Consider the following 13,248-nt stretch of genomic DNA (forward strand, 5'->3'; position numbering starts at 1 on the left):
TTTTTTTTTTTTTTTTTGAGACGCAGTCTGGCTTGGTTGCCCACTGCCCACGCCCTGCTAATTGTCTGTATTTTTAGTAGAGACAGGGTTTCACCATATTGGCCAGGCTGGTATTGAATTCCTGACCTCAAATAATCTGCCCAACTTGGGCTCCCAAAGTCCTGGGATTACAGGCGTGAGCCACCATGCCTGGCTCTGGCTTAGCTTCTGTATTGAAAGTTATGACTTATTCTTTATGATTTTGAAAGCTGTGTCAAGCTGCCTTTTCTTTCTTTCTTAAATATGTTTGTAATCCCTAAAAGAAGGAATCCCCACTTTGCTCTAGCCTAAGCTGCTGTTGCAGAATGAGACTTTTTTTTTTTTTTTTTGAGACAGAGTTTCGTTCTTGTTGCCCAGGCTGGAGTGCAATGGTGCGATCTTGGCTCACCGCAGTCTCCGCCTTCAGGATTCAAGCAGTTCTTCTGCCTTAGCCTTCCAAGTAGCTGGAATTACAGGCATGTGCCAAGGGTTTCTCCATATTGGTTAGGCTGGTCTAGAACTACCGACCTCAGGTGATCCACCCACCTTAACCTCCCGAAGTGCTGGGATTACAGGCGTGAGCCACTGTGCCTGGCCCGGAATGAGATTTTTTTGTTCTGGATGCAGGTGACTCAAGTAAATGGCAAAGGCCCAGAAATAACCTTTGGGACTTAACTGCAGTTATTGCTAATGCATATTTCTGAGTCACTTTGGATTTTTCTAGCTTACATCCTTTGAAAGTTGTATTTGCTAATGTATTACTTAGTTTTAACTGAAACCTAAAAATATGACTACCAGGTAATCTTAGTAGTTTTGTGCATACAGTAAATCATTTAGGAGAAATCCGTAGGGGGTCATGTCTGACTAAATTCTATGCCTATAAAATTATTGAGGCCAGACTGCCAAATACAATTCTTTTTCTGCTTTGCACATGCTTAGTTAATGCTAGGCGTGTAATAGAAGGTTGAAGAAGTGCTTTAACTAGTCAATGCTTTAGTATTTCTATCGGTAGGTTATAGCCCAAAAAGTACTTATTTAGCTTTGTATTTCATTTGAGAATTTCCTGAAGCATAGTCACTGAAACTGAGATAACCAGATGCTTTATGGGGGAAAAAAGGTACAAGGCCAAGTAAATTCGAGAAATGATGTATGACATAAGCCCTCTGTAAGTAGCGCCTTAATGAGTCCTTCAACACTTTTTTTTTTTTTTTTGGAGACAGAGTCTCACTCTGTTGCCCAGGCTGGAGTGCAGTGGCACTCGGCTCACTGTAATACCTCCGCCTCCCGGGTTCAAGTGATTCTCCTGCCTCAGTCTCCCAAGTAGCTGGGATTACAGGTGAGCGCCACTGCACCCAGTTAATTTTTGTATTTTTAGTAGAGACGGGGTTTCACCACATTGGCCAGGCTGGTCTTGAACTCCTAACCTCAGATTATCCACCCGCCTTGGCCTCCCAAAGTGCTGGGTTTATAGGCGTGAGCCACTGCCACCCAGCTTCTTCAACAATTACTAAGTGAACACCTATTCCCTGCCAGAAACCATTCTGAGTACTGAAATGTAAATGAATAAATCACGCCGAAATCCCTGCCCTCAAGGAGTTTATGTTGTAAAGATTTCAAAAGGCATACAATGAAATGAACCAATTTTGTGTAAGTTAATGTCTTTCAGTCTTATTTGACTTTGGAACTCCTTTTCTGTGAACACCCCAAAACAATATTCAAAGGAATACCATTATGGAAACACAGTTTGTTTCCATCTTTCTAAATTAAAGGTTATTTCTTGCCTTTTAAGTACTTTTTGCCTCTTAAGGATGTTTTTCTCCAGTTTATCACATAAATTTTGAAATACTTTTCTTGTGTATATGAAGGAGAAAATATATATATTCCTATTTCTTTAAATATTTGAGTATTTATATGTGTAATAAATGCATACATATAAATACGTATATATACACGTGCAATATATGATATATATTTAGGTACAGTACAAATATGAGGTTTTGCATTTTGCTGTGTGCATTATGCATCCTTTAATGCCACCTCATCTAACATTTTCTCTGTGGTGTCTTTCTTGACTACTTGTAGTATAATTAATCTCATTTATATTTATGCTCCAGTAACATAATGTGTGCACTTCTATTTACAATACTTGCTATATTTATAATTATTTATTCCCTATTTTCCAACCTAGAATAAATTCTTCAGTGTCACAGAGGGACCAAGGTCACATCTTTGTATTGCTGTGATCTTAAAGCCTGGCCTATAGTAGGTGCTTGATGAGTATTTGTTGAATTGAGTTCAATATCATGAAAATTAATTTTCAGGTTTATGATTTTGATGTTCTTAATTTAGACTGTAGCTTTATAAGCTTTATAATCATACTAAAGATGTTTTACGTTTTTCCTGTAGGTTACAGTGTACAGCATGTATGTTTCTATAATGGCTTTCAATGCAAAGGTTAGTGATCCACTTATTGGAGGAACATACATGACCCTTTTAAATACCGTGTCCAATCTGGGAGGAAACTGGCCTTCTACAGTAGCTCTTTGGCTTGTAGATCCCCTCACAGTAAAAGAGTGTGTAGGAGCATCAAACCAGAATTGTCGAACACCTGATGCTGTTGAGGTAAGTATGTTTTAATTTTAGATAACATTAAGCTAATACTAAGATAATAATATCTTTGTTTTGCCTCTAGAAGTACTATGTCTTTTTTAAAAATCATATCTGTCCATAGGTTCTGGTATAGAAATCTACATATACTTTTTCTTTCACATCAAGGCTGAGGGGTATAATAATTCAAATCAGGAAGACTAGTTCTCTTAAAGGCGTTTCTCAGTAAAGGAGAGGCAATCTCTTTTTCCCCCACCTTGAGGATCACTATCCTACACAGCAGGCACTATATAAATGCATAATTAAGGCTGGGCGCGGTGGCTCACGCCTGTAATCTCAGCACTTTGGGAGGCTGAGGCCGGCAGATCACAAGGTCAAGAGATTGAGACCATCTTGGCTAACACAGTGAAACCCCGTCTCTACTAAAAATACAAAAAATTAGCCGGGTGTGGTAGTGGGCGCCTGTAGTCCCAGCTACTTGGGAGGCTGATGCAGGAGAATGGCGGGAACCCAGGAGGCGGAGGTTGCAGTGAGCCGAGATCACGCCACTGCACTCCAGCCTGGGTGACACAGCGAGACTCTGTCTCAAAAATAAATAAATGAATAAATAAATAGATGCATAATTAATAGCTTAAGTTTTGTAGTGATAGAAAAAGGGAATGTCCATTGGCTATTCATATAACAGTTATAACTAAACCTGAATAGTGAGTGGTTTGTTGATGAATTCTTTCAAAGTGACATTAGTCTACTTCTAGATTAGATGGACTGGAAATCTCTTCACATTTCCGAATATGAAAGCTACATGGTGAAAATAGATATTCGGGCCAGGTGCAGTGGCTCACGCCTGTATTCTTAGCACTTTGGTAGGCTGAAGTGGGTGGATTGCCTGAGCTCAGGAGTTCAACACCAACTTGGGCAACACAGTGAAACCCCGTCTCTACTAAGATACAAAAAATTAGCCAGACGTGGCAGTGTGTGCCTGTAGTCCCAACTACTTAAGAGGCTGAGGCAGGAGAATTGCAAAACTGGGAGGCAGAGGTTGCAGTGAGCTGAGATCGCACCACTGTACTCCAGCCTGGGCGACAGAACGGGACTCCGTCTCTAAAAAAAAAAAAAAGAAAAGAAAAGAAAATAGATATTTAGCTGGGTGTGGTGGCTCACACCTGTAATTGCAGCATTTTGAGAGGCTGAAGCAGGCAGATTGCTTGAGCCCAGGAGTTCAAGACCACCCTGGGCAACATGGTGAAACACCATCTCTACAAAAAATATAGAAATTAACGGGACATGGTGGTGCACGCCTATGGTCTTAGCTACTCAGAAGGCTGAGGTGAGAGGATTGCTTGAGCCCAGGAGCCAGAGATTGCAGTGAGCCCTTATCACACCACTGCATTCCAGCTAGGGCAACAAGTGAGACTCTGCCTCAAAAAAGAAAATGAGTATTGTTTACAGCAAGAACTGAAAATTGTTTTTAATCCTGTTAGTAGCATTAGAGAGATTAAAATACATTAACATATTTTGTCATTGGAATTCAGTGAAATACTGAAATGTTTTAAGAAAAATATATTTTGATTAATTAGTTATAAAGTAGAAGCATGTTAATTGCTGAATACTTCCATTTTGAAATTGTAGATTATTTATTATAGTTTTATTTTTACAGCTTTGCAAAAAACTGGGTGGCTCATGTGTTACAGCCCTGGATGGTTATTATGTGGAGTCCATTATTTGTGTTTTCATTGGATTTGGTTGGTGGTTCTTTCTTGGTCCAAAATTTAAAAAGTTACAGGATGAAGGATCAACTTCATGGAAATGCAAAAGGAGCAATTAATATATACACTACTGGACATTCTAGAAAGGTAATTGTAGTTTAGTTTTAATTCGGAGAGCAATGATAATCAGTGCACAGGAATATAAAATACTATTTTAAACAATGAAATTAATAATATAAAATGCCAAATGGTTGAAAAAATAGAAACCTCTCTGTATATTTGATCATAATTTTTCTTTGCCTTGTCCATGTGTTTAAAGTTTACTTAAGGTCAGGAAATTCTAAAACAACTTTTCTGGCCTCGTTATTTGATTTATATCTTTTAAATTTACTGACTAAAGCATGTTTTAAGCTGCAATGCAGTAGTCATGGGTGGTAACCATGTAGTTAAGTATAGTTATTAGTACCTATAACTGCTGGATCTGTATTTAAAATTGTGGTACAATATATAAAATGGAGAAGAACTTGATATTCAGGTACTAACCACAACTAGTCTGACATTGTTGGCAGTTAAAATGTTATTTTGAATTGTAAATTAGTTAAATTTTATGTGGAATTCGCTGAGAAGAGAATATAGACTACTGAAATGTCATTTTAGTTGTTATTTTCTTATGACCATATTGTACAAATGAATCTGTGTTAAAAGACTATTTTAAATGTATTTCCTGCTTTTGTAAGCATTAAAGATTTATAAGAAAATTATTCAAACTATTTTTTATAAAATGAAAGTTATGATTTTTAAACTTATTGATTACTCTTGTCCCTACCCCCTCTTTTTGGAAGATACTTTGATTCCTTATAAACTTTTACCCTAAGCTTACATATGTTTTCTGTCACAAGTGCTTCATGGCACACAGACAGCCAATGGAGGGGATCAAATTCAGTGTTGGATGTATGTTTATGGCAACATTTTGAAAATAAAAATTAAATGTTATTCTTCAAGTAGTTTTTTTTTTTAATTGCTGAGAGGAAAAAAAACAGTAAAGCTTTCTGATTAAGTAAAATTTAAATGGACAGTACCATAATTTAAAAAACTAATACTTTAAAGAGAGACACAAAGATATTTTGTGCCTCTGACAAATTAATAGTGGAAAAATGTTTCTTAATTAAGCACTTTACTAGTGAAGATCTCACAATTTATGCCAAATCAGGTACTGTATTTTCATTTATTAACACATAACCTTTTGTTTGAATCTGTAATTTTCAGTGGACAGTTGCTATTCCAAGAAAATTAAGCTTTTGAGTACTTTAGTATTCCCAGCATATTATATACACCCAGTGATAAGGTTCTTTGCATGTTTTGTGTTATGTATTACTCTGACTCTTTAGAGAGTATAGAAATCCTTCAAAAGTTAGAGCAAACAAGATAGTACATTATGAGTCTTAATTTTATCATTGTGGAACAATGTGTACTACTGATTATGTTAATTTTATAACATAGGCTGAATTTTAGAGTGGTGTTTTTATAAGTAATGGAGGATAAAATGGGTGGGAGAAAATGGCACACAGCACCTGAAGAAAGATGGGGCAGTGACCTCTAAAACTCATGCATTGCCATTAAAAAGCCTGTGTTGGGCATCGATGTCAGATCCTGAAGAATCGCCTGGAAAAAATCCCATCCTAGAGGCAAGGAGACGCCACCAAACCATACACTGCAGTACTTTGTCACATGGTTGTCCATTATCATGTATTAATAAAGAAAAAACTCACTTAACTCTTACATATGAAATGTGTTTTGATTTTAATTTTGGATTAAGAAACTCAGATTGCCAAAATAACCTTTTATTTCTTCCCATTTATATTATTACAAATTATACATACTTTCAAACATAGTTTTTTGTTGTTGTTGTTTGTTTTTTCTTTTTTAATTGAAACAGTCTCGCTCTGTTGTCCAAGCTGGAGTGCAGTGGTGCAATCTCGGCTCACTGCAACCTTTGCCTCCTAGGTTCAGGCAATTCTCCTGCCTCAGCCTCCTGAGTAGCTGGGACTACAGGCGCACATCACCACACCTGGCTAATTTTTGTATTTTTAGTAGAGGTGGGGTTTCACCATGTTGGCCAGTCTGGTCTTGAACTCCTGACCTCAAGTGATCCACCCACCTCAGCCTCCCAAAGTGCTGGGATTACAGGCATAAGCCACTGCACCCAGACTTCAAACATAGTTTTAATGTCAGTACATCTTCAATGACTTGAAGTTTTAAAACATTTTAAGCCTTTAAGGTGAAAGCCATTAATTAAGTTGCCCTAGAAATAAACACAAAAAATTATAGTTACTGGTAATTTGAATACATGTTTGTAATGCATGCCAAAATAATAGCTATGTGCAACTGTGTTGCATACATTGATCACTAATGGCATGTAAAAATGATCTACCTAAATCTGAGGATCTGTTTACTGTAAATCAGTAGTACTAAAAAATACCCTGTTTTTATGTGTGGGTGTTTTTCTTGATTGATTGATCCTGATAAACACTACCTTCAGGTATGGACTTTTAACTCCTCCAGTTAATGCATCATATGTTTACTGGCTAATAATAGATTGAACATTTTTCTCTCTGTCAGTATCTCCATATGCGTAATGGTTGCCACATATATACATCTGAGTTTGAAAAGTTCTTCTAAGATTACCTAAAAGTAATACCACAGACTCCTTCCATTGTAAATACTTTATTTTATTTTATTATTATTATTACTATTTTTAGAGACATGGTCTCAGTTTTGCCCAAGCTGGAGTACAGTGATGCAATCATAGCTTACTGTAACCTCAAACTCCTAGGCTCAAGGGATCTTCCTTAGGCTGGGTGCTGTGGCTCATGCCTGTAATCACACTTTAGGAGGCCGAGGCAGGAGGATCACTTGACGTCAAGAGTTCAAGACCAACCTGGTCAATATAGTAAGAACCCATCTTTATGACTTTTTTTTTTTTTTTTAATTATCCAGGCATGGTGGTACACAGCAGTAGTCCCAGCTACTTGGAAGCTGAGGCGGGAGGGTTGCTTGAACCCAGGAGGTCAAGGCTTCAGTGAGCAGTGATTGTGCTACTGCACTCCTGTCTGGGTGACTGAGCAAGACCCTGTCTCAACAACAAAAAAGGATCTTTCCACCTCAGCCTCTCTGGTAGCTGGGACTATAGGCACACACTACTATGCCCAGCTAATAAAATAATAATTTTTTATAGAGGTGGGGTCCGCTGTATTTTCCAGGCTAGTCCCAAACTCATAGCTTCAAGCAATCTTCCTGCCTTGACCTCTCAAAATGCTGGGATTACAGGCGTAAGCCACTGTGCCCTGCCCTTGATAAATATTTTAATTGTGCCTGATAAGTCGTTAAAAAGTTTATTCAACACCTTAGATTTCTCAATTTTTTAAAATATTAAACCTTTGAAATCTAAAGTAATTGTTGGATTTCACCCCTTTATTGCAAGGTTTTTCTGATCTAGGTGTCTGTGGAAAAAACCCTGAATTGCTTGTGAAACTCTGGATATGTAGTTTTTTTTTTCTTTTTCTGAGCAGAGTAAAATCTTGGATGGGCCATAATCCAAAAATCATGGTTTTGAAAGTGGACTGTACTATGAGTCATAATCACAAATCTGAGGTAATAGTTGTAAAAGTGTTTAAAGCATCCTGAAAACAATGTTGAAAAAAAAAACTATGATAAAAACTAAAATCTCTGCATATGTTGTACTGTATTGAACTTGAAACTTTGAAGGAATTAGAGTATGTAAGACATTAATGGTAGAAGAGAAACCATAAGGGTGAATTATATCCTACAAAAGAGAAATCTTAGTCATTTAACCTTTTTTTCTGAGTGACTTTTATTTTGCCTTATTAACAGAAATCTGAGAAAGTATGTTGCTTTGTATTAAATGGTTGAGACCATTATTTGATGTAAAAGCTGAAAATTTTATTTTTGTATTTTGGAGAATCCTGTGCTTCCAAAAAATTGAAAGAATGGCTAAAGCTGTATACCACAGACCCTGCTAAAATGAAAGAAATAACTTGTTAGGAACATTCCATGCAGATTTCCAAAATGTATTTTACCTTATTATTAGAGAAAGAAAATAAACTTTTAAAATAATCTGATAACTAGCATTCATATATTTAATAAGAAGCATTTTGGTTACAGAAGGGAAGGTGATACTGTACATTGTAACTGCTGAGACTTTTTTTTAACCAATGCCTTTGGTAGACAGCAAGGCACAATTATTTTCTCTTAGGGAGAATTTTTGAATACCTATTGCAGGCTGGGCATGGTGGCTTACGCCTGTAATCCCAACACTTTGGGAGGCCGAGGTGGGCGGATCACTTGAGGTCAGGAGTTTGAGACCAGCCTGGCCAACATGGTGAAACCCCACCTCTACTAAAACTTAGCCGGGCGTGGTGGCACACGACTGTAATCCCAGCTACTAGGGAAGCTGAGGCAGGAGAATCGCTTGAGCCTGGGAGGTGGAGGTTACAGTGAACTGACATTGTGCCACTGCACTTCAGCCTGGGCGACAGAGCAAGACTCCATCTCAAGAACAAACAAACAAAAACAAAACAAAATACACCTGTTGCAGACCATGTTCTTTTTACTTTATTTTCTTTTGTTATTTTTTTGAGATGGGTCTGACTCTGTCGCCCAAGCTGGAGTGCAGTGGTGCAATCTCGGCTCACTGCAACCTCCGCGTCCCGGGTTCAAGCGATTCTCCTGCCTCAGCCTCCCAAGTAGCTGAGACTACCGATGTGCACCACAACGCCCGGCTTATTTTTATATTTTTGGTAGAGATGGGGTTTTGCCATGTTGACCAGGCTGATCTCAAAACTCCTGACCTCAGGTGATCTTCCCACCTTGGCCTCCGAAAGTGCTGGGATTACAGGCCTGAGCCACCGCGCCTGACTCAAATCTGCCTGATTTGACAATGCCAGATATTTTATGTAATCACCATTTGGTTTGGGACTGAGAGCTCTTTCATTTTCTACCAGTCAAACCACTATTAGAGTCTTCATGTTACTCCCCCAATTTGTTAGCAAGGTAGAATCGGCATGGATAACTTATTTTCCTTCCTGGAATTCTGTTTTGGAGGAGGCAATTCTTATAGCAGGGCAGACTAATTAATGTACTGAACTCATTCCCTCCTGCTTAAGTGAATAAAAACTTTTATTTGACTATGGATTATAAAGATTGCCTTTAAGGTGCCTTGTTTATTTTGGGGAAGGAGAATGGATATTTTGTAGGAGAAAAAGACTTTATATAGTAAATGAAAAGTGTATGGGCTGGGTGTAGTGGCTCATACCTTTAATTCCAACACTTTGGGATGCCAAGGTAGGAGGATTGCTTGAGCTCAGGAGTTTGAGACCAAGGAGACCGCATCTCTGTTTTTAATTAAAAAAAAGAAAGAAAGAAAATTCTGACTTATCACCTTTACTCTAAAAAAATTTTGCCCAAATGTGTAATGAAAGAGATCATATTTAAATATCAGCAATATTAATTTGCATAGCTCAAATGAAGTCTTGAATCATTTAGAAAAAGGTTGCTACAGTTTAATAGTTTTTTTATTGTCATTATAGACAATATAGCTATAACAATTTTGTGTGAGGCCGGGCGCGGTGGCTCAAGGCCTGTTAATCCCCACAACTTTGGGGAGCCGAGAAAACGGGCGGAATTTCACGAGTTTCAGGAGATCGAGGACCACCTTGGCTTAACACTGTGAAAAACCCCGTCTCTACTTTAAAATACAAAAAAGCCCGGGCGAAGGTGGCGGCGCTGTAGTCCCAGCTTACTTCGGGAGGCTGAAAAGGCAGGAGAATGGCGTAACCTCGGAAGCGGAGCTTGCCAGTGAGCTGAGATCCTTGCCAACTGCACTCCAGTTCGGCCGAAGAGCGAGATCCGCCTCAAAAAATAAAAATAAAAAATAAAAAAAAAACAATTTTGTTTGAAAAATAATGATTAAATGTCATGACTAAAATGCACAAGGTACAGCAGCAGGTGTAATCCTTAAGAATTATCTTAAATTTCTTTTTTTTTTTTGAGATGGAGCTTTGCTCTGTCGCCCAGGCTGGAGTGCAGTGGCATGATCTTGAGGGCTCCCTGCAACCTCTGCCTGCCAGGTTCAAGTGATTCTCCTGCCTCAGCCTCTCCATTAGTTGGGATTACAGGTGCCTGCCACCACGCCTGGCTACTTTTTTAGTATAGTAGAGATGGGGTTTCACCATGTTGGTCAGGCCGGTCTCAAACTCCTGACCTCGTGATCCACCGATCTTGGCCTCCCAAAGTGCTGGGATTACAGGTATGAGCCACTGCACCTGGTGGGAATTATCTTAAGTTTCTAAAATTTAATACCCTAGTCAGCTACAATTAATCAGTCACTAATATAAATATTAAAGCCTATGCTTATTTTCCTTGAAATGATCTTAAATGTTGGAAAAGTTTAATTTTATAGTCAGAGCTAGTGAAATTGAAATTTTTTTTATCACCTGCCCCTATAAAATAAGAGAAATATAAGATTGGGAAAAAAATTGATATTTAAGAAAGTGGCATATTTGAACCAGGCGTGTTGGCTCACACCTGTAATCCAATTAGTTTGGGAGACTCAGGAGAATTGCTTGAGGTCAGGAGTTTGAGACCAGCCTGGCCAACATGGTGAAACCCTGTCTCTACTGAAAATACAAAAATCAGCCGGGCATGGTGGTGGGCTCTTATAATCCCAGCTACTTGGGAGGCTGAGGCAGGAGAATCGGTTGAACCTGGGAGAGGGAAGTTGCAGTGAGCTGAGATTGCGCCACTATTCTCCAGCCTGGTCAATAGAGTGAGAGGCACGCCAGGCGTGGTGGCTCACATCTGTAATCCCAAGGCAGGCAGATCACCTGAGGTCAGGAGTTTGAGACCAGCCTGACCCACATGGAGAAACCCCATCTCTACTAAAAATACAAAATTAGCCAGGCGTGGTGGCCCATGCCTGTAATCCCATCTACTCAGGGAGGCTGAGGCAGGAGAATCTCGAACCCATGAGGCAGGGGTTGTGGTGAGCCGAGATTGTGCCATCGTACACATCTTGCCTAGGCGCAAGAGCGAAACTCTGTCCTCAAAAAAAAAAAAAAAAAAAGAAAGTGGCATATTTGGTAAATTGATAAATTACCACTGTCAAATTATATTGATGAGTCTATATCTATTGTTCCCAGATATTGCCTTTGCAAGAATTAGTGTAAAATTGGAAAAAATACTCAATGTTGAGAGCTGTCATTGTTGAGATCTTTATGAAATTATTGTGCCCATGTTCAGGTTTGAATTAAAAATACACAGCACACAATCATTTCTGTTACCACTTTTGGAATATCTAGCATTAGCTTTGATAGTTTTGTATTGTGTGTTTTGAATATATCTGAACTGGTAGTTAGTTATATTTGGTTAATTTGTTAAAAGATGTGTGTTAAACCTTAATATTTATGCAGTGTTTTAAGTATTTGGAATATATTTGAAATATCTTTTAGATAAATGGTTATTTAATTGCTCAAAGTGATTCTCTAAATAAAACATTAATGAAATATCTTGTTTTCATTTTTATTAAGTAGTAGCTAAATTTACTTTCAAATTAGTCATGTTAACATTACAGTAGATTGGCATAATTAGAACCAACTGCAGTAATTTCAAGTAACTTACTAACAAATCTTTTGTTTTCTTTTTTTTTTTAAAGACATTTATTCAGCGTCACGATCAGACTGTTACATTTAGCAATCAACAGCATAGGTGCAAAAAAAAGAAAAAGAAATCTACATTAAAACCCTTTGTTGGAATGCTTTACACTTTCCACAGAACAGAAACTAAAATAACCTGTTGCACAATTAGTCACAAATACAGTCCTCGAGTTTTTTGCCCATACACATGAGTATTTGTCTAAAACATGTCTTCTTTGTAGCAGCTAGGCCCTGCCACCACTGTGCTTGGCTGAATTCACAAATCTGTTGTAACCTGTAGCTTCCCCGTCACTTCTCTGGCTCTCCTGTCCTGCTAAGCTTTGTTTCCTAATTAAAATCTTCTGCCACTGCCATAGCTGGAGTGCAGTGGCTTGATGTCGGCTCACTGTAACCTCTGCCTCCTAAGTTCAAGCAATTCTCCTTCCTCAGCCTCCCAAGTAGCTGGGATTATAGGTGCTGGCCACCACACCCAGCTAATTTTGTATTTTTAGTAGAGATGGGGTTTCACCATATTGGCCAGGCTGGACTTGAACTCCTGACTTCAAATGATCCTCCTGTCTTGGCCTCCCAAAGTGCTGGGATTACAGGAGTGAGCCACTGCGCCCAGCCTCTCTTCTTCATTTGGAAACAGCCGCTCTCTTGCTGTGTCCTCAGATAACTCTTCCTCTGTGTGCATTCGTCTTTGATATTTCCTCCAGTTCTGTGGTCTTAGGGGCCTACCCTTATGAGCTCACTTAGCCTTAATTATCCCCAGAAAGATCCTAATTCCAAATATAGTAATTGGGTGTTTAGGGCTTTAACACATAAATTTTGAGGAGCACAGTTCATTCCATTACACAGAGCTACTTAACTTCTCTAGTATACTCATTTCAAAGGGTGATGAGACCTGGTACCGTGAAGACATCTCTGGTTGTTGTAAGTATGGCGACACTAGTCTTGTCTTCCCCCTAGAGATATATATTTATATTCCAAATGGTAAGATCCTTCCTAAAGAGAATTTAAGTAATAATTCTCTTCCTGCTCCAGAGACTTTGTGTCTACTTTCAGCACTATCGGGAGATCTCGCTCCCGATGTTTAATGTGGGTTCTTTTCTATTTCCTAAGTGTCTGGACTGGGTTGAGAAATAAAGGGAAAGAGCACAAGAGAGGGAAATTTAAAGCTGGGTGTCGGGGGGAGACATCACATG

At 38.6% G+C, this 13,248-nt stretch overlaps 1 protein-coding gene across 1 annotated transcript in view; it reads left to right on the forward strand.

Moving 5' to 3' along the window:
* Positions 1-6,111, forward strand: part of SLC33A1 (solute carrier family 33 member 1) — a 31,986-nt gene extending 25,875 nt beyond the window's left edge. Inside the window, 2 exon segments of the mRNA XM_017855100.1 lie at positions 2,425-2,640; positions 4,283-6,111. Coding sequence (XP_017710589.1) covers positions 2,425-2,640; positions 4,283-4,450 — 384 coding nt within the window. The 3' untranslated portion in view covers positions 4,451-6,111.
* Positions 6,112-13,248: the final 7,137 nt, after the last annotated feature.

Source organism: Rhinopithecus bieti, unplaced genomic scaffold (genome assembly GCF_001698545.2).
Source record: "Rhinopithecus bieti isolate Rb0 unplaced genomic scaffold, ASM169854v2 scaffold_2454, whole genome shotgun sequence".
Classification (NCBI taxonomy): Eukaryota; Metazoa; Chordata; class Mammalia; order Primates; family Cercopithecidae; genus Rhinopithecus; species Rhinopithecus bieti.